Below are 26,099 nucleotides of genomic sequence, written 5' to 3'. Positions count from 1 at the left end.
CGACAGATACATTGGCAATACAAGATCAGCGCATGATAATTAAGTTATATGACCACTGAAAAAGGATTTTTTTAATCTTTAATTGCATTTACAACTTGTGCCCCGAAGCCATATAACTTGTTTAACAAAACTGGTATCAACTCATTAAATATTTTTTTATTCATTAGGTCGTTTATAATAATGGACTGCAGTTATGCATAACCCTGAATTAAACAGCTGGGATCTGTTTTGACGCATTCCTAAAAAATCTGGAGATTTTCCAGCTGTCGGTAAATACAAACAGACTATCCAGAACCCAATGATAGATCTGCATTCTCCTATTCAAATAATTACCCGCAAGAAAATAGCTCAGTTCATTTGTTACGTTTTTTTCCCCAGCAACTGAAGCAATATTCATGATATTTGCCAACAATACGTACTATTTTTCAATTAAATTATAAACTGAATTTCACGCGCACAAAGCTGCTGGTGCTAGTAAACCTCTGTATCATATTATTTATGTTTCCCTTCTTGGGCAATACAAAATCACCTCAATTTCGAATAGGAAGGCACTTATAAAGGTACAGCCCTACACTTTATAAATACATCCGTTCTGATAATGACAACGCCCACCATTCTTCGAAGAATAACCTAAATCCTTTGTATCTCGTACAGCTAACGAAGGTTAAGGCATGATAAAGCCCGAACAAAAGTTTAACCTTATTTGAATTTGAATAGAGGCACGCTATGTGGACCAAAAAGGCCCCACTGAAGAGGTGGTTCAAAAGAGCTTCCTTTTGGTACAAGATTTTTTTTGTTACTTTAAATTATTTATCAGTTAAAATGCTATAGATTTGCGCTTAACTCAATTTAGTGCCTGAGGTATGGGAGCGCTGTTTTTGTAACGTCAAACGTCGGCGAGACTTCAGATCTTCTTCAGATTTATATGCTTCTGCTCATAATATCAATGTCACCCTTCCCGAGCCGCTACCTAATATACTGATTGAATAAAGCTCTAGACCTATGGTAACTGATGGGGAATTAAGCGACTGATTATTCTGACTGATCAGCTTAGTCTTAATGCCTCTGGTAAATTATCTACTGCAGTGAAGACTAAATGACCTGACGACGATGTTTGAGTGAGTTCTGACTTACACAAGCTGTAACAAGTTATTCAGTACTAGCTTTCCGCCCGCGGCTTCACCCGCGTGGAATTTTGTCTGTCACAGAAAAGCTTTATCGCGCGCGTCCCTGTTTCAAAAACCCGGATAAAAAAACTATCCTATGTCCTTTCCCGGGACTCAAACTATATCTATGCCAAATTTTATCAAAATCGGTTCAGTGGTTTAGGTGTGAAAGCAGACAGACAGACAGAGTTACTTTCGCATTTATAATATTAATATAGAAGTATAGATGTATTGTTAATTACTTTGGGAACATATTTTTATATCAAACAATAACAATCCAAGACAATGTGCGTTAGTTGCCATTTAATAATCAGGTCTAGAGTCTAGACTAAGTACATCTAATTGTCAATTTATATTAGGTACTTGTCCTGGTTTAATAAAGGTTGTTTTAAAGATTATTGTATAATATTTCAGTATTGCATTTATGATTAGATTACGAATGAACCTGTGCCCTTCTGCATACCGAGCCGTCATTACAGCATATAGGCCTGATAGGCTGCGCCTACGCATTTCGAGGACGACCACCTCCATACAGTTAACCTTGTTTAAAACATAAAGACGGAGTTGTCCTTTTTTGCTGTATAAGCTTAGGTCATTGGAGAAATAGTCCAGTAGAATTAGATTTCAAATCGGAAATAATTCCTAAAAAAGATTTTATTGCTTTAATGGCTTCATTGGTTGCCCATTAAGACTCTCCTAGGTTTTCGACTTCGACGGAGCTGTGCTTAAGTGGTGGGGGCCCCCGAAAGGGGCGCTTTTTCGGTTTTCCGATTATATCGCGTAAAGGACTTACCCTATCGAAAAGTGGTCTTCCTGACAATTGAAGGGCATTTAATCCTGCATTAAATAAGACCAAATTCATATGTTTTGGACAAACGTTTCTCGTGCAAATGTTCGGCAAAGTAGAAAATATGTGTATAATTAATGACCCTCTCCACGTCCAATAGCTCGTCACCCGTAGGCTCCCAAGCCTTGTAAAGGGTCGCCTTAACCAGCGTATCCCTGTCTAGGCTCACGAGTTGGATTCGCTTATCCTTGTTCGTTCCAGCCGTTCCTTAACTGCGATTGCTGCACCTCTTCCTGGCACTCTCCTGAACGACTCTGTGTTACCTACTGTGGCTGCCCCTCTTCCTGAGTATCGTGTATAATATGTATATCTATCTATTGCGTACAATTTACAAGTAGACAAAAAAGTATAAGAAGCGTACCTATTTCTAAGCCGACTGTACTCACAAGGTCGTTGCTCTGCACTCTCTACTTCAAGATAGGATAGGAGGATGCAGCATTGGACTGACTCGGCAACTTTTAGAAATTAAATAAGGTAGGTAGCTACTAACAGTGCAAGTGCGAACTAGACTTGAAAACTTTTCTATGGCCGTTACCATATTATTAAACCAACACTTCTTTTATGAATCTTGCAAATGTTTTACATGCATGACACTTTTATATTATCTTATTATGTTTTTCATTTACAATTTTATTTTCTCCGTCTTCTATATTTTCACCGCCAGAAATAAATACATCCGAATAGACAACAAAATATTTTTCAACTAATTTATGTCCATCGGAAGTTTGTTTATCATATTTTTAAACTGAGGCAATAAAATCTGATTAAGATAATTAAACGTTAATATACATCCTACGCGTCGTCGCCATGGACCGAATTGAAATGCGTTTTGTTATGTGCGGATGTGTCATCAACTTTCCCGCCATATTCGCCGCCATGTTTGTCTTATAACGATTTGGGAGAAAGCGATCGGGTTATGTAATTAGGCATAGGTCAATCCTCTTAGTACATATCGTCTTAGAATATAAATAAAAGGTGCTTTATGTGCTAAAACCACTGTGTTGTGAAAAGAATATGAAACTTTTAATTAGCAGCACTGAAAGTCTAAGCATATTTTTGGGAATGGAACTTTAATCTAAATCTATGTAGGTATAGATGAGGCAACAATAAGCTTACAGATTTTGTTTCAATATTTCAAATGAGTTAGTACTACTTATGTCGTATTCGTGAAATTGCAAAAATGAAAACTAATTTAACGGCACTTGAGATTGAGATGCTACCTTTTTTTTTTTTTTTTTTTTTTTTTTTTTTTCGTCGGGAAATGCTTTGCGCATACCCACTGGTCTATGGGGACGGCCAGTGGGTTATGTGGGACTCTCCCCACCTACCCACTAAAGGCGGGGCCTACCCACTAAAACCCGACGGTTTCCACCAGAGCCCAAAGAAACGGAGCCGCGAGTTATTGTCCTGGTTGGACATTCGTCCGCAGCTCCGCCTCAGGCTAGAGGCTCGCCTACGAGCAAGCCTCTCTGGCTTCGAGGGAACCCCCAGTCCCCTCCTCCAGTTGTTTTTTATAGAGGTTTTCTCCTCGCGGCCCTGGTATAACAGGACCCCCGGCCCGCCGTAGCGGGTTACGGTCTGCTCTATGCCGCTGCTCGGTCAGCTCTGCTGATCAGAGAAGTACCGAGAGCGGCCCTCCAAAGAATGGGCCCGGGCAAACGCCCCGCCAGCCCCCACCTGTGGGGGTTTTTAAAGATGTCCCCTGCATCGTGGCCCGGGCAAATGCCTCGACGGCCCCCGGCCCACTCAATTGTGGGTTACGGGTTGCCCGACAGACCCGCCGAGTTGACGAGACCTGCCGCGCAGGTGAGAAGTTAGCCGCCCGCGTGAACAGACCACGCGGACGTTGCCCAGGGTGCACCACGAGGAGGTCGCTCACCATCGCACCCCAAATTGAGATGCTACCTTAATGTAACCTTAGTTAACGTGGACCCACCCTCCTTTTTTTAGTCTTAAACATTATTATATATGACAAATAGCTGCCTAAGTGGTGTCTAAAGCACAAAGTTCCGGCAATAAACCATTTGCCCGCAGTTACGTCTATTCCACTGTAAGTCGTTCTAACACCTAAATAGCGTCTGAAGCCCAATTCTCGGGCAATAAACAATTTGGCCGCAGTTACGTGTGGTGTATCGTAATCGGATGTCCAGCCAAAAGGCGGGTCCTTCACTTTCTTCGCGACTTTCACCGCGGGCGCAGCGTCGCGGCTGCGCGCCCATATGAAGGGATCTATGCGTGAATCGCTCGACTTGGTGTGCGAGAATTTTGCGAAAATAACGGTAAAGGATGCAGGCTGCTACCAACCAATTCGACTAATCTGGAAATCATAAATCATTCGAGGAGGCAAGGCATCATCATCATCATCATCATCATTTATTCAGCCATAGGACATCCACTGCTGAACATAGGCCTCCCCCAATGCTTTCCATATTGTTTGATTGGTAGCGGCCTGCATATTTAATTTTATTTATTTTTTATTGATAAAGGTACAGCAAGTACCTGAAATGATGATGGACGATAACATCACGATTCTAAAGTAGACGACTGAGTCTTTATCACTAGCTCTTATTACCCCAGAGCAACAGAGGCAGATTTAGCGGAATACTTCGAATTACTTGCTTAGTGGGTGTCTTTACCGCAAGCAATAGAATGCAATTATTGTTCGACCAATGTGTATAGAAGACAAGTGAGTAATTAATGATGTTTGCATTCCATACTAATAACACTAATGGAATGTTGAGCTCAATAAACAGTGCATGGGTGTTACACGTAAAATGGTGTAGGTAATTAGATAAAAATTAAACCTTTTTTAGGTAAAGATTGAAGATGTACCTAAAGAAAAATTAAGAATGATCTATAGATAAGGATGTTACCAGTCGATCGATTGAAAAATAGTACCCCAACAACAATAGAAAATTGTTACGACACATCCATAACAACTAATGCACTCATTGTAAAATGAGATTGCCTTATTCTTTGCACCCATTGATACACACATAATTAGAAAATAATGACAATAACAATATCCTTGTAACAATGAGTTTCGTAACACCTACCAAGTACCTACTCCAGATAATGCTTCCTTATAAGTTTTTAAAGTTAATTGCCCGGCTAATTGAAATTATTAAATATTATATTAATAACATTAGCTTCCGACTATTATTTCGTTGAAGTAATTTCTGTTTTAGTTGAAAATATTACATACTTACCTGCACCCACCTTAGGGGAGAATCTGAAATTCAATCATTTCCATCAGTGATTAAAAGTCGCAAAATCACTTAAGTGGCATCGCCAAAGTCGCCAAAAAAATATTTATACTTATGACTCAATATCTTTATTGTAACTACGAGCTACGTTACAATCAATAAACATTAGGCGATCATTAGGGACTGTGCTATGGCTGGCACAAAAGTACAGACGAAGGCTTATACTCGTAAAGCCAATCTTCCCTTCTATGATCTGAGAGCCAATCACTGCTGGACTTTATATGTTGTTGAATTAGATCGATTTTTGTAAAAAAAAAATAGTCTACCTACATGTCCTGATAACTGTACAAGAGATAGAGGCTATTATAATCTTTATTGTAGCTGGGACGCAAAAAACTGTGAAAACTGCGTAAGCACAAAGTACAAAGGTGTTATTTTGTATTTACAAATTGGCAATGATAACTGGCGTTTAATTCTACACGTATGTAATAGAATAATTACTTAATTGTTTAAATCATATTTAGATGTAAATTTCTTAAGCAATAAAATTATCATAGGCGTTATTAACAAACTTGACGCAGAATTTAGTTAAGCTTTCGCGATTTTCACTTTTGCCAACACTCGAACAATTACATACTATTGCTAATTGAATTTTGTTTGAATAAAACAGTTTTTTGCATAATGCAGATGTGGCGTCACGGTCCGTTAGCGCACTCGTTAGTTCACACATTGGGTAATTGGCTTAATGGATGCTGATGTGGTTTGCCATATTTGTGCAGAAATATTTGCATTGTAGACGTCTCCTGGTCTACTTAGACAATTGGATTGGAGGTGGGACACAAAGTGGCAATATTAACTTCTGAAAGTTCTAAACAGACCATTACTTTTATACGGATTAATAAGATTAAAAGGACTTTGGTGTTACAATGGCTTCATCATTACAGTCAATGGTATTATATTGGCCCCGATTAAAGTTGGGCGACCTCAATCTCATTCCCTTAGCTCTAATACGGGTGTTAGGCTACGAATGGTTCCAAATAGCCTCAAGAGAAGCCTTCCAAACTAGAAATACCAGCAGTGTCTATCATACTTTTTGGACTAAACAATGCTGAAGGCTGAAAAGCCGCAAAAAGTGTCTATTCTGCCCAATCTGCTGCAATTCTGCTGTGTCAATTTCTGCCCAATTTTGAAGCCGCAAGTGGGGCTATTCCTACCAAAGAAAACCTCACGGTGCCCTCTGGAGCATTTCTCTTCAACCAAAAGACGTCAATTTGCTGGCGGAAACGGCAGAATTTGGGCGCTAAGAAGCTATCTCTTTAGCCTTTGACAGTTTGACATTTAATTTTGTTTTATTGACATCTAACAAAACATTAACTAACACGCACACAGTAGGAAATAAATTACTTAAAACAAATGAAACTCTAATAAGTACTGTCACGGAATATGCTGATTTAACAAAAAAACGAAAGTGACAAGTAGGAAACCATTTTGAAATATTTCCTGCCAATGTCTTTAACTTTAAACACTTTTAACTAATTGCCGACGAATGCTTTGAAGAGTTTTTGTGTACAAAAGTGAAACTGGTAAAATATAGTTACGCACTTATGCACACTCATTATTTTATGTTATGGACCTTGTGCTTCGGTAATAAAAGCTATTTGTAATTTGGACGGACTATGCATGAGTGCAGTCTTGTTAAATATTAGGTAACATTAGAATGGATCACTCAAATCGTCTTTTTGGTCTGTCTGTGAGTTAGCACGTTCAAAGCAGCTTCTATTGGAAGGCAATTAATTATTATGTAATACCTACACAACACAATTCAGTAATTTCAATGTTTATTTATAAAATGTGCGTAACATTTTTCTTTAATGTTTACATTACTCTGATTTATAAATTATAAGTCTATTTTCGTCAAGACAGTCTACATTAATATGTGCTTAATTATTTCAAAAAATATCTACTTAGGTTTCTAAAGAAATACGACCGGTGTTTTTAATTTCACTAACTGCTTCAATTAGAAAAGAGAGATTTCTAAAATCATAGATAACCAAACCGAAGACGTGAAATGACTTTTATTTATCAACTTTTTAAAAGAAATCCGTTGTAAAACACACACAATCGATCTTTAACGATGACTGCATGTAATCCGCGGATTTTTCTGCCCCAAATCCGCGTAGATTTACTGTGAAGCAATTTTATAGCGCAATTAAAATAATAAAGATTCAATCTGTAACATTCTAGACATGCTCTGAAAACCGCAGCACATTATCGGTTGTGAAACTGATCGGCGGTGCATTATTGTATGTACAAGACGGCACATTAAGCTTATCACTGTGGCTTCTTATGTAGTTACAATAGGGGTGAATTTGCAAACAAAATGAATAGTTTAATGTCGACTGTACGTAAGTATAGCTTATCATTTCGCGACACGTGCGTAGGCGCAGACGCCGCCTGAATATCAATAACTGTCAACTTAGTCGGAGTAAGTCAGGAGCTGTTTTCGGATTATATTAACATAATACCTTGATTCACCGATATATTAGTCTAATAAAGGCAATTTAGATTGCATAGGTAGATAACGGCTATACAAACGGCATACCAAATTACCTACCTATTTGTTGACGTAACTTAGATTTTAGATAAGATATAATGTATTGGTACTAAAATCAGTAATAATTTGATCAGGACGGGTGATTGAAATTACTCATTTACTCCCGGTAGATGCATCTTTGGTTCATATTTTTTGTGTGTTAATATGTATTAGTAAACAGGCGAGCACATAAGCAGTTGAATTAAATTCGTCAGTCATTTAGACTCCTCTGCAGGACTCTCTCTAATTTTCCAGAAGCAAATGGAGGATTACCTATACTGCCCATACTGGCCAGCGCCAGATGGATCATGCAGTTTCTACATTACTAATTTCAAATTGCATATGAACAAGCATTATTGCTAGAGCAATGAAACTGATTTTCAGGCCATTAAGCTTTAGAATTTTAATTCATATCAAATATTTTTTCTCACAATATCCAGACACTCTCAACTGCCCTGTTCTTCAGACACTTACATCTTGTACCATAACCATCACTGTCAGTGTTGGGCAACAGTAACGTGCGTATAACGAAATGGTTCGCAACGCTCGGCCGGCGCCGCCGAGCCTGCGATTGCATGCTAACTCCCTAGTGTGTAATTTGTGCCTATGCTAAAGAAGGTAAAGATGATTGAAGTTTCATTGATTACTTTCAAACAAGTAAAATTGTCGTTCACATTTTACACAGCCTCGTCTAGACGAATCATTTTGTAAGAAACTATACATTCGTCCAAATGATTTGTCCAATTTTGTTTTAAATGTGTAATCTAATTTACCGATCGTACAATATCCACACCAAGCAAAGTAAAATTATGTCAGCAAAAAAGTGCAGTTTATTTCGCAGATTACGCATAAAACTTGTCATGATATGTGGTTAATTAATATCATGTGTCCTGAACAGTCGTTTGAAGAATTTCAAACAAGAAAAGGTGCGGCTAACTTCAAACTCAGAAATCTTAAAATTACATTTTATTTCCAACAAGTTTAACGTTATTTAATTGGCAAGCTTCGCCGTCGGCTAAAAAAGCAGTTCCAAGCTCACTCTAAGAAAATGTTGCAACTATGCCAACGTTCCTTAATAGGCGTCCATGTACGCTGTATATAGGTTTGTAAATGGCAACTTAAATCACAATTAATGATGTTAATTAAATAAAAACGCGACGTAACACTGCCGTTCATGCTTCATTACGTTAGGAACGAGCTAACTTACAGAATTCGTTACATAGCTGCTTAAAATTGATAGTACCTCGATGTAAATCAATAGGTACCTATTTGATCAGGTCGATTAAACTCTCGAGACCTTTTTGAACCCACGAACGTGACTAGATGAAATGATAATGACGATGCGCTTATAAAACTGAAAGAGAAAGGTTTTACACAAGTTATTGGCGATAACCTACAGAGAGAAGTAAAAAGGTTAAGTAAACATATAAATATTTAACTGCGAAGAACTAATACTTGATCTAGTGGATAAAGAGACCTCAGCCTGGATAAAGAAAAACTCACTACAACCAATTAAATTGTAATTGGCCAGTAAACAAATGAAGAGAACGCTACCTTCTTGCATGTAAAAATAAGGAAAAATAAAATAACGAATAAAATACATGCACGTGAATAGCCAATTCAGTTAGCCATCAGTGTCTTGCGAATAACAGACTAAAGACGTAACAAAAAATTGATAGGCAATGGACAAGCGAAGATATGTCCATTCTTCTGAACAATGCCGCCTTCATAATGGCTCATTCAAAATAATCACACACGAGGCATTCTCTCGCATTCATCTTAGCCTAACAATTGCTACGCGTTCCGTGACAAACGACGCGAGAACAATATTGACAGAATCAAACAAAAACATTATTAAAATCTATAGTACGAGTAGGTACTCGCGTTTTCGCTCTACTTGTATCGGCTCTGGTTTTTGTGGCGAGTTCCCACCGGTGTAATATTACTGATGTGTCGTAAACATTTCCGCGTAAGAAGTCTTTTTCAATCTAAGCACTTTGTAGTTACTATTGTTACAAAATCTATTACTTCTACTTCTTCTTCTGCCTCGCCTTATCCCGTTACGAGGGGTCGACTTTCCCAATCATGCGCCGCCATTTAGTACAAAATCTATTTAAATTTGAATTTTGATGTTGTTGTTATTATACAAAAATGTAAAGCTAGAAATGTGGACCATCATAATATTAGAGCTACAAACGTCGGGACTCCAAATTGGCAACAAATAAAAAGAGCATTTAATTTGAACACCAGATTTGATGAAGAGGCAACAGGAGACCATGGCAATAAGTAAATTTGTGCTTACATTTCCAAACAAATGTTCTGAAGAACTTGCATACACACCGATATTTATTGGTCCAATATGGAAGGGAAAATTAACCTGCACCATGAGTTAGAAAATAACCTCAGAAAACTATTAGCCATGAATGGTTACGGCTATTTAAAAGCGGTTAGAAATAAACCTGACTATCCAGAGCGGTGTCACGAAGACATTGCGAAACCGAGCAAAACGACAAGTGCCTGTATCAGCGTACAGCATGACGAACTTTATGCTAATTTTAGAATTCTCGTGGCATCCTGCCTTAGGGGGTGTTCACAACAAACAATTAGTCCTAATTGAACAATTAGAGAAACATTTACGATTATATTTGCTTCCAGAAAACGAAACAAAACCAATAGACAAAGTTCGCGACAATTTTGAAGGTGATTGAAATCTACTGAAAAAACATTGAAGTGTCTCAATTTTCAATCCATTTATTCAAAAAATTCGTTTCTTTCACTAAGTAGGAACATAAAAAGTTACCTTTTTTGTTTGAAAAATTTCCAATGTACGCGGAAAATACCTTAGAGGCTTAGATAATCAAAATCTCAGTCGATTTAATTTTGTAGAAGCTCGTAGGCAACTCACGTAACTGCACGGGTGTTAAGGTATACAACTACAAGTTGCTTGCCACTACTTTCTATTAGGTGTGCCGTCAACACTACAAATTACCTGAGTGAACACTCCTTTATTCAAGCAAAGTTTACAACAGCAATACTTACTTTCTTTTATAAAACACCAACCAACAGCAAGCAGTTTGTCACAACATAAAAAGTGCAAATTATTTTCTCCGTCGTAAAGCTTCATGTTCCTTGAACGCAATATCAGCCCGCTCCCCGCTGGCAATCAGGGTGTTAACAAATGAATACGCAATTTTGGCACACATAAAACACTAACCATCATGTGAACACCCCTCTACCGTTTTATTTTGCGCTTTATAGCCGGCACTGCTGTTTTAGATCTCCTTTTGTACACCATCGCAACGATAATAGCACAGCCAGATCCTCCATAAGTTTCAACCTTACTGCCTTACTTTAAGACACTCGGTAGGATATCGTTTATTTCAAGATTTACATGTAATGCTGTTACTACACCCATTTTATAGGCGGTCGCTGCCTTCGGGCCATCAGTTGTTAGACATTATGTTCTTGAAGGAATGATTTTGTCAGCGCAAGTGTAGTTTGTATGAAATTAAACAGTGAACTATACAAAGAAACCTGTGAAGAAATAAATAAAGTTTACGTTACTGTCATTTTTTAAAGTCCTTTCAACAAAACATATCAGGTTAATCACAGGGTATACAAAACCTGTCGCCCTTGAAAGGTCGATGTCGAAATTCTTTGTAATTTGAAGCAGAGCGCGGCTTCATACCGTAAATTGGGCAAATTGGTTCGGTGTAATTGAATTATCTACCTCAGAAGCAACTAACATAATAATACACATAAGATCTTCTGTGTTTCTTCCTATCAGAGTTTAAAACGATTTCATAAAATAAATTAACCTGGTGAGAACTGGAAAGTGTAGCTAAAAGTATCATTTTAAGACCCTATGAAATCGATTTTACTAAAAATGTATTCTCACATAAATTATACCTAATATACCTACTTACATACCTATGTAATAACATAATTATTTATGTCCTACAAAGAAACCTTTGATAGCAACGACCAAGTACCATTCTCTGTTATCTTCCTAAACTTATCAGTGTCTTTGACTCCTTTATCAGATTACCAGAATACCTATCTTCTAATCAAAACACAATCCAAACCTAAACATCCTAGATAATTCAAGATCCCGCGTGTATCCCGTCCCTGATCTTCATTAATCTTTACAAAAACAATGCGAGCGGTTCTCTCACGTTTTTATCGGCGAACGTGCAGCTTGAGTCATATCGCGCAATGATAGCGATCCGAGCGCGATTATAGCGGGTTCTTGCGAGGGTATAGGGTTGACACTGAATTTGTTAACCTTTTTGTTGTTATCGCCTCGTAGAATTTGACGCGTAAGTCACCTAAGCTCCTAATAAGAAACTCGATTCAAATTCTGTACTTTTTGTTGAATTTATATTTGGATATTCTCAGGCACTAATATAGATGTTCAGATTTCACAGGCTCGAATCTAAGTATTCTTGTGTATGAGATCATACTTGGTGTCGTTTTATTAAAAACCAAGGGAAAGAAAATTAGATAATGCCTTCCAGGTGGAATGAGTTTTTCTGCTGATGGAAATCATTGGTTTGAAGTTGTAAGCTGGGCTCTTACTGCTCTATGCAGACAAGAGCTTTTACAAGATTAAACTGATTTTTTTATGTTAGTGTAACCCAAGCCAATATCAGTCATTAAAATGAGGCATAATATGACATTTTCTTATCTTCAGAACACGTCCATGCAACTTTCAAATAATTTCAGGAAAAACGTTCATGTCACATGAAAGTTTTTCTGTCAAACTTTAAGTATTTTCTTTAACTTTACGAACCCCTAAGAACGAATTTAAAAAGAAAATTCATAGTGACAGTGGCAGACTGGCAGCCCTAACCACTACTAATTGTCGTGTAGTCATGTCATGTAACCGCTTTTTGTCGCGTCTTCGCTCGTGGTGCTCGATAATCATCGTCGATACCATTTATTAGACGAGTTTTTGCTCTTCGCGGGAGAATCGTCACCTTATCAACACCTAGATGCTATTGGCATTCTACCGGTATTATCGCGATAATTGATGTTGATGAAACTAGTATCATAGTTGAGTCATAAACTTGGGATGGAATTTATTGCCTCTATCCTTCTTCTTCTGGGCGCTTACTGTACTATAGGTGAGGATATCCACAACATGAGATTCGAGATCAGGATAAATCAGTCAACTTAGTTTATTTTTTATCCACAACGAGGAAGCTTTTGGCCTGTATCTCACCTGATGGTAAGTGACGATCAGGCCCAAGGTGGAAGCGAGCTTCACCCGGAATCCTCAAACACATAGGTACTGGCTATAATATCTTACCTTTAACTGCCGGAACACAACAATGCTGTTAACATTGTTGTTATGGCGACCGACTTATTTAAAATCAACATCCAATACCAATTTATTGCTTTCATTTCATGAGGACCAAGTCAATCTGACTTGGGTCAATCTCAATTTCACTACTGCTATCATCATCATCTGCTAATCACCTATCTAGGTTGACGATGATAATAGCAGTAGTGAAATTGAGTAAGTATATAATTGAGAAGTAATAAGTTTCCTACTGATATGTTATTAAAAGGAAAAACTGCATCGTATGCTATTCTCCGAGGTGCGAATTTGCAAGAAAATGCAGTGTCATTGTTGTTGATAGTAGTAAAGACCTCACTACTCGGAGTGAAGAGAATCACGAAATGACATTTGACACTCGTTTTCTCTCACTTGAGATTAAGGCGATTAGAGTCCTCAATGACCTTGGGCGTTTGACCTTCACGCCGCGAGCAACACCCGCGTACCCCGCACCAAAAACTCCGATTTGACACCGATAAAAAATACACGGGCATAGGTAGATACAGAATAGAAGCTCTTTCTTCATACATTACTGCCTATTATTTTAAACTTAAATTGATGAACCTTGATGTCGGTGTCATTTAACTCAGGCGTAAAGGTATTTAATAAAAATAACAAAATCCATGAACATTTTGTAGGGGCTAAAATTTTATTTTATTTTTCGTAAATTTTCTAATGCTTTTTTCGGTTCAGTCGTTCTCGAAATTTGAACAAACCCGACTTTATTACAAGCTTTTATTTAGCTTGCAATTTATGATGTATGTAGGTAATTACATAAATGTTTGTTCGGGTGGAATCTTGCAAGCTGAATTAGTTGCAAGCTGAATTAGTTAGACCAACTTCCTGACGACAACTAGGCTAGATGACAAAATTTCAATTATTTGTCCGCCAGACAGATAATTAGAAAATATTAGACTCATATTTTTTATTTTCTTTCATAATTAAATAATAACAGTGCTACATCGAGTTGAAATGGCGCGATACGCCACGCTTGAGTAGAATTTTTACTCAAATGTGACGTCACGCGACATTTCAACTCAATATAATACTGTAATTATTCGATTATGGAAAAAAATAAAAAATATGAGTCTAATATTTTCTAATTATCTGTCTGACGGACTAAATAGAATTTCGATTTCATTACCCAGTCATCATCCTTATTGGAACGCATTAGTACCTACCTAGTATTGTCTATGGCCTAAAAAAGCAAATGTTTCTGCTTTTGTCTATCACTTATGAAGAACTAGCTTTCCGCCCGCGGCTTCGCCCGCGTGGAATTTTGTCTGTCACAGAAAAACTTTATCGCGCGCGTCCCTGTTTCAAAAACCGGGATAAAAACTAACCTATGTTCTTTCCCGGGACTCAAACTATCTCTATGCCAAATTTCATCAAAATCGGTTGCGAGGTTTAAGCGGGAAAGCGTAACAGACAGTTGGGATAAACTGAAAATGTATTTGTCTTTTTATTAGAAAAATCCTTCATCAATTGATTGAGTTCAAATTTCGGATATACATGTAATTCGGGTGACAATGCAATATTGTGATGACATGGAGCTGATCTGATGGTAGAGCTGGAATGCCAGTGGCCCCATAGCAACTCCGGGAATAAACGATTCCATCGAGTTTAGGCTCGTTTGATTTGTATTTATTTATTATTATACCTAAATAATTTCATTACAATTTTCTAAAAATGCACAAACACTTAAAAATCTTGAAAACGGTGATATTTTTACTGGGGTCAAAATTGGACGTTAGGGAGACCATGGCGAGGCCTATCGATGGTTGAAGGGTTATCCATTGTTTTTGGGACACCCTGTATAAGCAAGTACCTAATGTTATGTAAGTAGGTACGCTACTTTGAAAATCATGAGTCTTCAATTCTCTAAGGGAAACTGCAGGGTCTGATGATGGAGCTGGAATGTGGCCATAGGAATAGGCTTGTTTCTTTAAAAAAGACTTTTGGTCCGTCAATTTTACATTATCAAAAAATATTGGACACAGGATATTTTTATTTTTCAATTAAACAAGTAATTACGAAGATAATGATGCGATGAAATTCCGCGTGACGACACAAATCGCCACATTTTTAAGCATGCCTTGACGTCATGTGCCTCATCTTCTGAACTTTGGTGCGCTTCATCTCTTTAAATTTTCATAAGTTTAAAAAAGTGAAAAATACATTTAGAGTTTTTTTTTGGTAAGTTCACCGACGGTCTTATTCAAACTCTTGCTACTTTCTTGCTTTATCCACGAAACATCCCTATTCTTCGAAATTATTACGATCTACAAACGGAAAATCTCTGCTACTACGCCGCAGTAAATTCCCCATCATAAATAAAAAGATTTTTTTTAAAACAAGCTCTTTTATGCTAATAATTTTGGTTTCATGACATGCTCCTAAAATTCATCACCTTATAAGAGGATTTTAGTTTTTATCTGCGAAACTTTTTAATAATATAGGTACGTTTCATGGTTTGGTAATTTAGGGAAGTTTATTTGCACTTAACATGAAAAATATGGTATCAATGTACTGAGTACCTATGCACCTTCAGTGGCAACAACAAGGTCTACTGGGTACCTATAGTCTACTAAAGGCATGAAATAGATTTATTTCACTAAAAATTAAAACCAACTCCAAAACGAATCACCAAAAGGTAGGACACCGACACTGACTCCGAAAATGGCTAATTTTGTAATCAGTATCCAAATTTTTAATAAGCTCTATAGAACAATTCAATACCACTTTATCTTAATTTTTTTGTAATGTGACTGGAGGCAAACGAGCAAACGTATCACCTGTTGGTAAATGATTACCGTCACCCATAGACACCCGCAGACCCAGGGGCGTTACAGGTGTTATTTTTAATTGTGGTATTTTCGCGAAGAAACATATTTAAAATCTAATTCTATTAAGTATGAAAAATATAAATTGTTTTCTTCACGTAAATCGATTAAGTTACAGATTCTGACTAGCTCCTAATTTGGATACTGATTGCAAAGGCCTAGTAAATAAATAACGTAATAATTTTTCTACTTGTATTTATCTAGTGCAGTTGTTTTGGAGTCAATTATAGTTTTTTTACACTAATAGATTCTATTCAGGTACAAAATAGCGTCTGAGCGCATCATAATTCAATTGTATTGTCTGACTGCACGTACTCTATGAACGATTCTGACATAAAATCTATTGTCGAACAAAAGCTGGGTTGCACCATCTTACTTCAACTTTGACAAGCGTCAAAAGTCTGTCTAACTCCATACAAAAAACACCGGTTATCGCCAAAGCTACGGTCAAAGTTAGGTCACGTCAGGTGGTGCAACTTAGCCAAAGAAAAAAATCATTTTGATCGCTAATGTCAGTTTGTAGCGAGTGACACAACCTCCCCGTCTGAAGGCCAGCGGCCGACTGCCGCCCGCACCCCGCGAAGGCCCCCTCAACAGCAAAACGTTCGGAATTTATCAAAAGTAAAATTTATGAATGAAAGTTATGTTCAACTAGCTTTCCGCCCGCGGCTTCGCCCGCGTGGAATTTTGTCTGTCACAGAAAAACTTTATCGCGCGCGTCCCTGTTTCAAAAACCGGGATAAAAACTATCCTATGTTCTTTCCCGGGACTCAAACTATCTCTATGCCAAATTTCATCAAAATCGGTTGCGAGGTTTAAGCGGGAAAGCGTAACAGACAGACAGACAGACAGACAGACAGACAGACAGACAGACAGACAGACAGACAGACAGAGTTACTTTCGCATTTATAATATTAGTTAGGATTGAAAAACGCAACGTGTCATTTAAAGATTAAAGAATTCCCAATCTATTCGTGCAAAAATCTTTTAAATTAACATAGCCGTTTTGGAGGAGTAGGGAATTTAAGTAAAAAATCGATGTCCCGTATTTATTTTTTTAATCCAAAACAAAGAGACGTAGCGAAAATTCAAACGTCACAAATGTAGTCCTTGAACTGTTGTATAACATATATTTTTTTCAACTATTTCTGTCCAGCAGTAAAAGAGGAGTAGGCTTTACAAAATGCCCATTTGGCGCGGATTGAGGACACTAATCGCCTTAATGATAATCAGTTTGGCCCTAAGGTTGACTGGCAGAAAATGCCGAAAGGCATGAAGTCCGCCTTATGTACACCGTTCTATGTGCATATAAGTTTTAAATAAATAAATAAAATGAAAGCACTTTCATGTGTTCAGGTAAATAATAACATAAATAGAAACTTAACAAATCAAATCAAATCAAATCAAAATCATTTATTGCATAATGTAGGTACATATTATAGGTCACATAAAAAATATATTGTTCAGCTACATCATACCATATCGGCATGCAACAGAATCAATTTTTCGTGATTCAAGAAATTATACAAAAGAATTAAATTAAATGTCACAATAATAATTAACAATGTCAAATTTAGTAGATAGAATTTAATATTACATTATATACAATCTCGAGTTAACTACTAAAATTACTGAATCGATATTCAAACTCTTTTTATGAAAATAGAAATGAAGTCGTACCGTATCCTATCACTATTAGTCATGTTCAGAAAAACGAAATCACCATATTTTTCTCTATACATATTCAAATGTCTATCTTTAACTTCGTTATTTATGCAAATTATCGTAATTATTATAGCTAGCCGACGAACATGTTTTCTAAATAAATGCGTTTTCTAAACAATAACACGACAGTATTTAAATTAACGGATGCATTTTATTTATATCTATTATTATTGAGAATCAAAGAAACGTAAGAAGGCCGAAGAAAAGTCCTATGGCTGAGATGATGATGATGATGAAGAAAACATGAGCTGATGACATAACACACAAGGCAGGGAAAAATTAGATGCATGTAGCTAGCGACAGCTGAGGGAAAGGTGGAAAATGATGGAGGAGGCTTTTACCCAAATGGGGTCACAAACAAAGGAAATATGGATAATTAAATAAAACAGTTATGTGGAAATCTGTGGAATGTAAAGCTCTATTAATAATAAAATTATTATTGAAAATCGGACATTCTGCAAATAACATATGACGGGTCTCCGGTATATGAACTTATTGTTTTGTTTTCTGAATCCGCGCCGGCCTTGTTGACATACAAGCACAACAGCTTTGAATATCATAACATCACTCAACGTACGGACGACAGCATATCACAGTAAATACTGAGTCTTAGGCAGTTGTTATAGGTTCTATTTTGCACCAAAAAATGTCCAGTCTGGAGTTGTTGATTGTACCTTAAAACAATGGGTGAGAATAAATATCTTGGATGACAGTCGCATACCGGGGCCATATAATTAATTTATAGTGACTGGCTGGCCTCTGTTTAGGCAACTGAAGCAGAAGTCAAGTTCAGTTATGCAGTTAAGTTTTGAAAAAAAAAACCAAGCAAGTAATAATGATCACGACTTCAAGAAAATTAAGTAATTATTACTCACTTTACTTACCTACCTACCTACGTTTTATGTAATTACGCTTTAAAACTACCTTCTTACAACTTTGCATGCCAAAATATTTTTCTACATTGTCTCATGTCTTCAAGCAATCGACTGGCTGTGAAACCAAACTAGGGTTTCTGCTCGAGCTTTCTCGAACTCGAGAAAACTCGAGAAATTTGGCTTCATTCGAGACGAGAAAAAAATTACCGGAGCTCGAGAATTCTCGAGTCTCGAATTTGAAGCTTTAATATTCTTGAAAGCCTAATTTCTTAGACAAAAGTAAGATTTTAATTATTTAATAGGTTAACTTTGCTTTTAGACTGGTCTAGTCTTTCCTTTTTTACCCGACTGCGTGACGCAAAGGAGTGATAATGTGTTTAACAGCCTATGTATGTATGTTTTTGAAGCACTATAGAGACCAAACTCCTGGGTCGATTTTTATGATGAGTGTCACTAAAGACTTTCGTTAGATTTGTTTTAACTGTAAATACCTATATTAACATTGCCGATTTTTGGCGCTATAATATGCATTAAAAAATATCTCAAAACCTATCGAGTGGGGTATCAAAATAAAGGTTTTTTAAATATCTTGCAAAATGTATGTTCTTTAACTAAAAGATTAAAATAAAATTATTATTGAAAAAAAAAACCCAACTGGGTAAAAATTAACTGAGAAGATAAAAACAAGACAGTGTTCACAAATGCAGTCGGAAGCATCAAACACTTATCATCATCATCATCAACAGCCCTTTACAGTCCACTGCTGGACTATGAGCCTCCTCCGCGGGAAGAGTAGGGGTTGGTGACAAATGTATTCTATTCTGCCGTCACCACACGGCTTATCACCCACTACTTATCACCAACAAAAAAAAAAGTCATTGATGCCTCCGACTGCATTTGTAAACACTTTGTCTTGTTCCTATATTTTCAGTTCATTTTTACGTAGTTGGGTATATTAGATTTAAAAAAAACCTGTGTTTTTAGCAAATTTCAATCGATTTAAAAATTTTTATTAAAAGACTCGAGACCCGAGAAAACTCGAGACTTTGACCTCGAGAATTCCCGAAACTCGAGAAAAAAAATAGGTCGAGAAATCAGAAACCCTAAACCAAACCAAACTCTTTTACCAATTCTTTTTGTTTTCCTCGTGCACATACAAGAGGATTAAGCATGCGTCGCCGGCATGTTTTTTTTTTTGACGCGGAAGAAATGCTTTGCGCATCGTTATTCGTCACCACTGCCGGGGGGAACAGGGTGGTATGTGAGATTCCGGCACCCTGAAAAGGGCCTCCTAAAAGGGATGGAGTATACCGACTAAAACCTCCGCGGCGTTCCGTCACCGACCGAGTGGAGGTGTCGGGAGTATCGGGCCGTAGCCTTAGACTTGCCATCATCATCATCGTCCACTGCTGGACTATGAGCCTCCTTCACTATAATGGAGGGTTTTGCCATAATCCCCACCCTTAGCAGGCGGGTTGGAGATCGCAGTTTAAAAGATTGATGTTTTTCAGAGAGAGCTGCTGCCTGTTCTCAGTGTTTGATGTGTAGTACCTAAGTCGCCTCTACGACTCCCGCGGAAATAGTAGGGGTTGGTGACAAATGACAAATGTATTCTACTCTGCCGTCACCACACGGCTTACGGCCTAGACTTACCATAACCTTGTCTAACGCTTAACTTTCTTTGTTACAGCTATACAGAAGATGTTCGCCCTGTGAGCCATGGACCCACTAACGTGGCTGTCGCTGGGCCTGCAGCTGGCGGCTCTGTGCTCCATCGTAGGGGCGCTGCTGCTGTACCTGCTGAGAAAGGTCCGCGTGGCTGAGGTGCTGCCGGTGGACAGCGCGAAGACTGTGCTCGTCACGTCTGTGGACACCGCGCTGGGGTTGCAGGTTTGTGGAAAAAGCTATGATTTCTTTCTAATAATTAAGATAAAATAAGAGCAAGCCTCTCTTAGTTAAAAAGCCCCTCCTCATGTAAGTAGTAGAACCACAGATCTATGTTCTGTGAGTAGAACTAAGTATTGTTTCCCCAAGCGTTGTTAAGTAGCAACATTGCGTTTATCGTCCATTATCAGAAAGTGAGAACCTAAAAAGTCATAATAATCCCACGCGGCCTTAATTTAACGCACATACCTTGTTCTACGTCATATACCGTCTTCGGCTTCAGCAGTTTGTTGATCTAACTAAGGGTAGAACTGAATTTTAAATAAGCTTAATTTTTTCACAAATAAAGCTGAAAAATTAGCTTTCAAGTTAACATCGTGCTCGTTAATGCAAAGCGAATCGCTTCCCATGGATGCAGGTCTAAATATGTATAGACCAGCTTGTAAATTATCGAATGTTAAGAATATCCAATCCATTAATCTTTGCAGATCGCAACATACCTTAGCGGTAGAGGCTGGCGCGTCATCGCGGGCTGCCGGCCAGGTGGACTTGGGGCCAGGTTGGCAGACTCCTGGCTGCAAGCTCACATAGCCTCGGCGCCGGAAGACCAGCCCCCACCGAGGCTGGCCACCCTTGAGCTGGATGTGGCGAGGGAAGACCTTTTAGAAGAAGCGGCAAGAGCTACTGCGCAGCACTTGCCTGCGGGAGAACATGGTAAGTTCTAGACACGTAATTTAGCAGCATACCTTAACGGTAGCTTCTGGCTGGCTAGGAGCTAGGTTAGCGGACTCCTGGCTGCTAAGACTAATTTCGGCCTATGGTAACACACGAACTCAATCTTGTAGTAAAAGTAAATATAAACAGTAAACCGAAGAAGCCGTGCATTAGGATCTCATGACCTCATCTAAAATTAAATAAGCACTCATAATTTATTATGCCCATTATGGCAGTATCATAACACTGTTATTATTATCTATTAAACATTATACAACTCCCGTTCCTTGACCTAGAATATTCACGCTTGTTTCCTATAACGGGACTAAGCACATAGTAACTACTATGTGATCAGTTATGTATTAGCGATCTAATTAGTACTAATCTATAAGTAAGAACAAGTAAAATATACAATTAAATTGTCTGTTTGTTATGTTAAAATAACAGCTTTTTATTCAATAAATGCTTGAGAAAGTTCATACATAAAAATATTCTGATGAAAAATCAATCAGAAATGTTTTTATTTTGTTTTTCTTTCAGTTTGTTTCAACTTATCTGCAGAATGGCTGGAGTTTGAAGGAATTGATACTGTAGCGGAACATTTCTGATATGTAACATGTTAGGAAACTTTGAAAAAATAACTTGGATTCTGTGCAAAAAATAAAATCCGTGAAGGAGAGGCGAAGCCGGGGTCACAAGCTAGTATCATCAGTCTGTCTAATCAAGACAAAACATCGTAATCACTTTTAGATATTCAGTCATGATGAATCAATCAAAGCATATCCAATTAAATTGGTCGTTTATCTTGAATCAAACTCGTCCAAAGTGCCTATGTTAATAAAAATCAAAACACGGACTAAGATAAATAGTAAGAAATTTCAATTTACCTGCATGTACGCAATTTGTGCTTAAATTAATGAAAATAAAAATAAATTCATATCCAATCACTTTTATAATAATAATACTTGATAAGTATTAAATTATGTATAGGAATTCAAAACATCCAATCCATTCTTGGTATCAAAATGGAAAAAAGAAAGTGCACTGCCCGGGAATCGAACCCGGGTCGCAAGAATGGGAATCTTGCATGATACCACTACACCAGCAGTGCTTGCCATGAAGCGTTGAAATTATTGTACTTAAGGACTGGTAAAAATAAAATAAAAACATTTAAAATATTAATAAATACAAACAAACAAGGTGAAAAAGTACCGCTAAATGATTTTATGCAACATTCATAACAAATCTTTAAAAAAAATGCACAACTGCAGCGTAGTCCAACGCCATCTATTGGCACCTTTAGAACTAGCTGTCAGTTGATTAGCGCTGTCATGGTTTCGTCAAGCCTTGGTAAACAACCGACTGTTAACTTGATGTTTGATTAGCTTCTGTGTAGATGGCGCTTATAACTTGATCCTTTGAATACAAATTTTAGGCTCTTTATAAAAATGCAATTTCAGTAAGCATCTATTTGTATCTTTGATTAAATAATTTATAATAAAGTTATAAATTTATAATCTTGTGTGTGTATATTTTTTTTATTTGGAAATTGAAATTAAAAAATATGAATCTGCCGTTCCTTAAAATTTGCCGCCCTAGGCTTTAGCCTACTCAGCCTGCTGGTTAATCCGCCACTAAGTAGTTATTTTTGTTAAATGTAAAAAATTTGGGCCTATGGGCCTCATAAGAAGGCTCAAGGTCACCCAAAGGAGCGGGCTATGCTCGGAGTCTCCCTGCGTGATCGAATCAGAAATGAGGAGATCCGCAGCAGAACCAAAGTAACCGACATAGCTCGCAGAATTGCTAAAATCAAGTGGCAGTGGGCGGGGCACATAGCTCGTAGAGACGATGGCCGTTGGGGCAGGAAAGTTCTCGAGTGGCGACCACGGGCTGGAAGACGTAGCGTGGGCAGTAGGGTGTCCCGTCGTTGTATGGGAAAATTTTTTTTTTGAGCTACGGTTACGCAAGAGGTGTCAAAAGTTGCGTTTTGACATATAGATTACGATTAGCATTAAATTTAATTAGATATCTGTCACCTTGAGGCCTCTACCTGTCCTTGAAATTTTTTTAAATTGCTATTTTAGGGGTTCCTAACATAAACTAAAATAATACAAAAATAGCGTTTTTATGAAATTTGAGGGTACACAATGAGTCACAGCAAGGTTTAAAATAGTTTAAAAACCAATAAATCCATAAATACTTTAAAAACAGAATTGGCTTTTTGACCAGAATTAGGCATTTACGCGCGCGATTTTAATGTATTCTTAATTAATCCATGGGTCAGCCAAGATATCGATTTAATTTGAGGATACTCAATTCCCTTCTCACAGCAGGTTAATAATTTTACTACGCTATTATAAAACAATGATTGGCATCTCTAAGTGGAAGCTAACAAAAATGGCAGTCAATTTTAGAAAATCAACCATAACTTGAAAACCATTTGTCCGACTTCATTACTTTTTTATTTAAATCAAAGCTCTACGTATGCGCTTGATATTTTGTAGTAAAAATTGTATCGATAAAATCAACCTTTAGTTAATTTATTAAAGGAAAATTGATTTTTTTTACATTGTTGTGATACTACTTTTTAAATCATTTTTTTTACAAAATGTCTTATACTCTACTAAAAGTTTTACACGAGCCAAAGAAGTGTATTAAATTGTCTTTAATTTGATATATAACATGTATGCGTTTCATAACTAAAAATATTTTTTTACTTCCGTTGAAGTTCACCATTGATAAAAAACTGCGTACAGAACAAAAAATTCAGCTAGAAAGTTTATGTAACGTACATAAATAAATGTTATTTATATTTAATAGTACGCTAAAACTATTTAACATGTCAATTAGTATTCTGTTTAAATATAATATTTTAAAGATTTTTGCCAAGGTAGTTTTTACCTGAAAAAAATCAAAAAGTATATTACTACCATATGTTTGCAAAATTTTTGTTAAATTTATGCTAAAAGTATGTAATATTATAACAAAAAAGTGCGGTGCGATACCTTACAGCAATAAAACCTCAACAGAAATAATACCAACAGCCTCGCCGAAGAAGTAGAAAATTTGAGAAAAACAAGTCAAAATATGAATTCTGCTAGTTCGAACCAAACCTATTCCTCACTGGAAACAGTATGTCATTGCCTGCAAATCATATCTTAGGGTTCCACTGCCACTGTTATTACAAAATAAAATTAAATAATTGTAAAAAAAATATAATAGATGACAAACAGTGAAGGGCTGATTAAGTGATTTTTTGAGAAATAAAAATGCCAATAGAGCCCTTGAGACATTATTTTATATATTTTTAATTATTTTTACGGTAATCTACATCTTATGACGCAACTTTTGAGGGGTCTTGTGTAGCGAAAATATAAAAAAAGATATTTCGGGACACCCTAGTGGGCAGGCCTCCTACTAGGTGGACCGACGATCTGGTAAAGGTCGCGGGAAGAGCCTGGATGCGGGCAGCGCAGGACCGTTCATTGTGGAAAACCTTGGGGGAGGCCTTTGTCCAGCAGTGGACGTCATTTGGCTGAAACGACGAAAAAATTTTGTTAAAAAAATAACTACTCAGTGAACGTGTTAAGTGGGTTTAATAACATAACGCGGACGACGTAGTTCGAACTACCATCGAATCGGCAGTCCATCACTGACACTCTTGGAATTATAGTGGCCTTAGAAGTGTGTTAAGCCTTATGTAAAACTATTGATCATTGTCGCAGGTATCTGGGCGGTGATCAACACCGCTGGCAGCAGCGGGCGTGGAGGCGCTGCGTGCTGGGAGGGCGCCCTCAGAGGGAACGTGCTCGGCGCCCTGCGAGTAGCAAGAACCTTCTCGCCTCTGCTGGCTGCAGCTGCCGCCGACCACCCTCACGCTGGCCGACTGTTTTACATCGGTTAGTACTTGACAGCTCCGTAAAATGACACCAAGTTTGGCTATGACATTCATCATCACAGCAGCGGGAGTGGAGGCGCTGCTTGCTGGGAGGGCGCCCTCAGAGGGAACGTGCTAGGCGCCCTGCGGGTCGCAAGGACCTTCTCGCCTCTGCTGGCTGCAGCCGCCGCCGACCACCCTCACGCTGGCCGACTGTTTTACATCGGTAAGCACACAGCTTCGTAAAACGACACCAAGTTAGGCTACGACATTCGTCATCACAGCAGCGGGAGTGGAGGCGCTGCTTGCTGGGAGGGCGCCCTCAGAGGGAACGTTCTCGGAGCACTGCGAGTTGCAAGGACTTTCTCGCCTCGCCTCTGCTAGGCTGGCTGCAACTGCCGCCGACCACCCTCATGCTGGCCGACTGTTTTACATCGGTTAGTTACACAGCTCCGTAAAACAACACCTAGTTTGGCTACGACATTCATCATCACAGTAGCGGGAGTGGAGGCGCTGCTTGCTGGGAGGGCGCCCTCAGAGGGAACGTGCTCGGCGCTCTGCGAGTCGCAAGGGCTTTCTCGCCTCTGCTGGCTGCAGCTGCCGCCGACCATCCTCACACTGGCCGACTGTTTTACATTGGTAAGTACTTGACGGCTCTGCAAAAGGACGCCAAGTTTGTCGATCATCACAGCATCGGGTGCGGCGGGGCGGCGTGCTGGGAGGGCGCTCTCAGAGGTAACGTGCTCGGCGCCCTGCGAGTCGCTAGAACCTTCTCGCCTCTGCTGGCTGCAGCTGCCACCAACCGACTGTTTTACATCGGTAAATACACATTACACATATTTGTAAAACAACACCAAGTTTGGCTACGACATTCATCAACACAGTTTTACATCGGTTAGTACATCATCATCAGATCGGTCGCCATCACCTATAATTTTATCACCAGGTCATGAAGTATCCATTGCAGGAGGAAGGCGCTCCAATTTCAAAGAGGCAAATGAGGGGAGGATTTTGCCTACACTCTCTAA

The 26,099-nt window shown here is 38.2% G+C and overlaps 1 protein-coding gene and 1 non-coding gene across 3 annotated transcripts in view; one reads left to right on the top strand and one right to left on the bottom strand.

Annotated features, from left to right (window-relative positions):
* LOC135078102 (uncharacterized) overlaps positions 1-26,099 on the top strand; it is a 65,415-nt gene that overhangs the window by 37,680 nt on the left and 1,636 nt on the right. For both annotated transcript variants that reach the window (XM_063972677.1, XM_063972676.1), the window contains exons 2-4: positions 20,287-20,486; positions 20,969-21,194; positions 24,920-25,093. In XM_063972677.1, the coding sequence (XP_063828747.1) occupies positions 20,316-20,486; positions 20,969-21,194; positions 24,920-25,093 (571 nt within the window). In that variant the 5' untranslated portion in view covers positions 20,287-20,315. The remainder of the gene's footprint in view (positions 1-20,286; positions 20,487-20,968; positions 21,195-24,919; positions 25,094-26,099) is intronic.
* Trnag-ccc (transfer RNA glycine (anticodon CCC)) lies at positions 22,235-22,305 on the bottom strand. Its single transcript has one exon. It is a non-coding gene; the product is annotated as a tRNA-Gly (tRNA).

This window comes from Ostrinia nubilalis, chromosome 14, assembly GCF_963855985.1.
Source record: "Ostrinia nubilalis chromosome 14, ilOstNubi1.1, whole genome shotgun sequence".
NCBI classification, from domain to species: domain Eukaryota; kingdom Metazoa; phylum Arthropoda; class Insecta; order Lepidoptera; family Crambidae; genus Ostrinia; species Ostrinia nubilalis.
The sequence above is the reverse complement of the archived record's forward strand: the minus strand, read 5'-3'. Positions and strand labels throughout refer to the sequence as shown.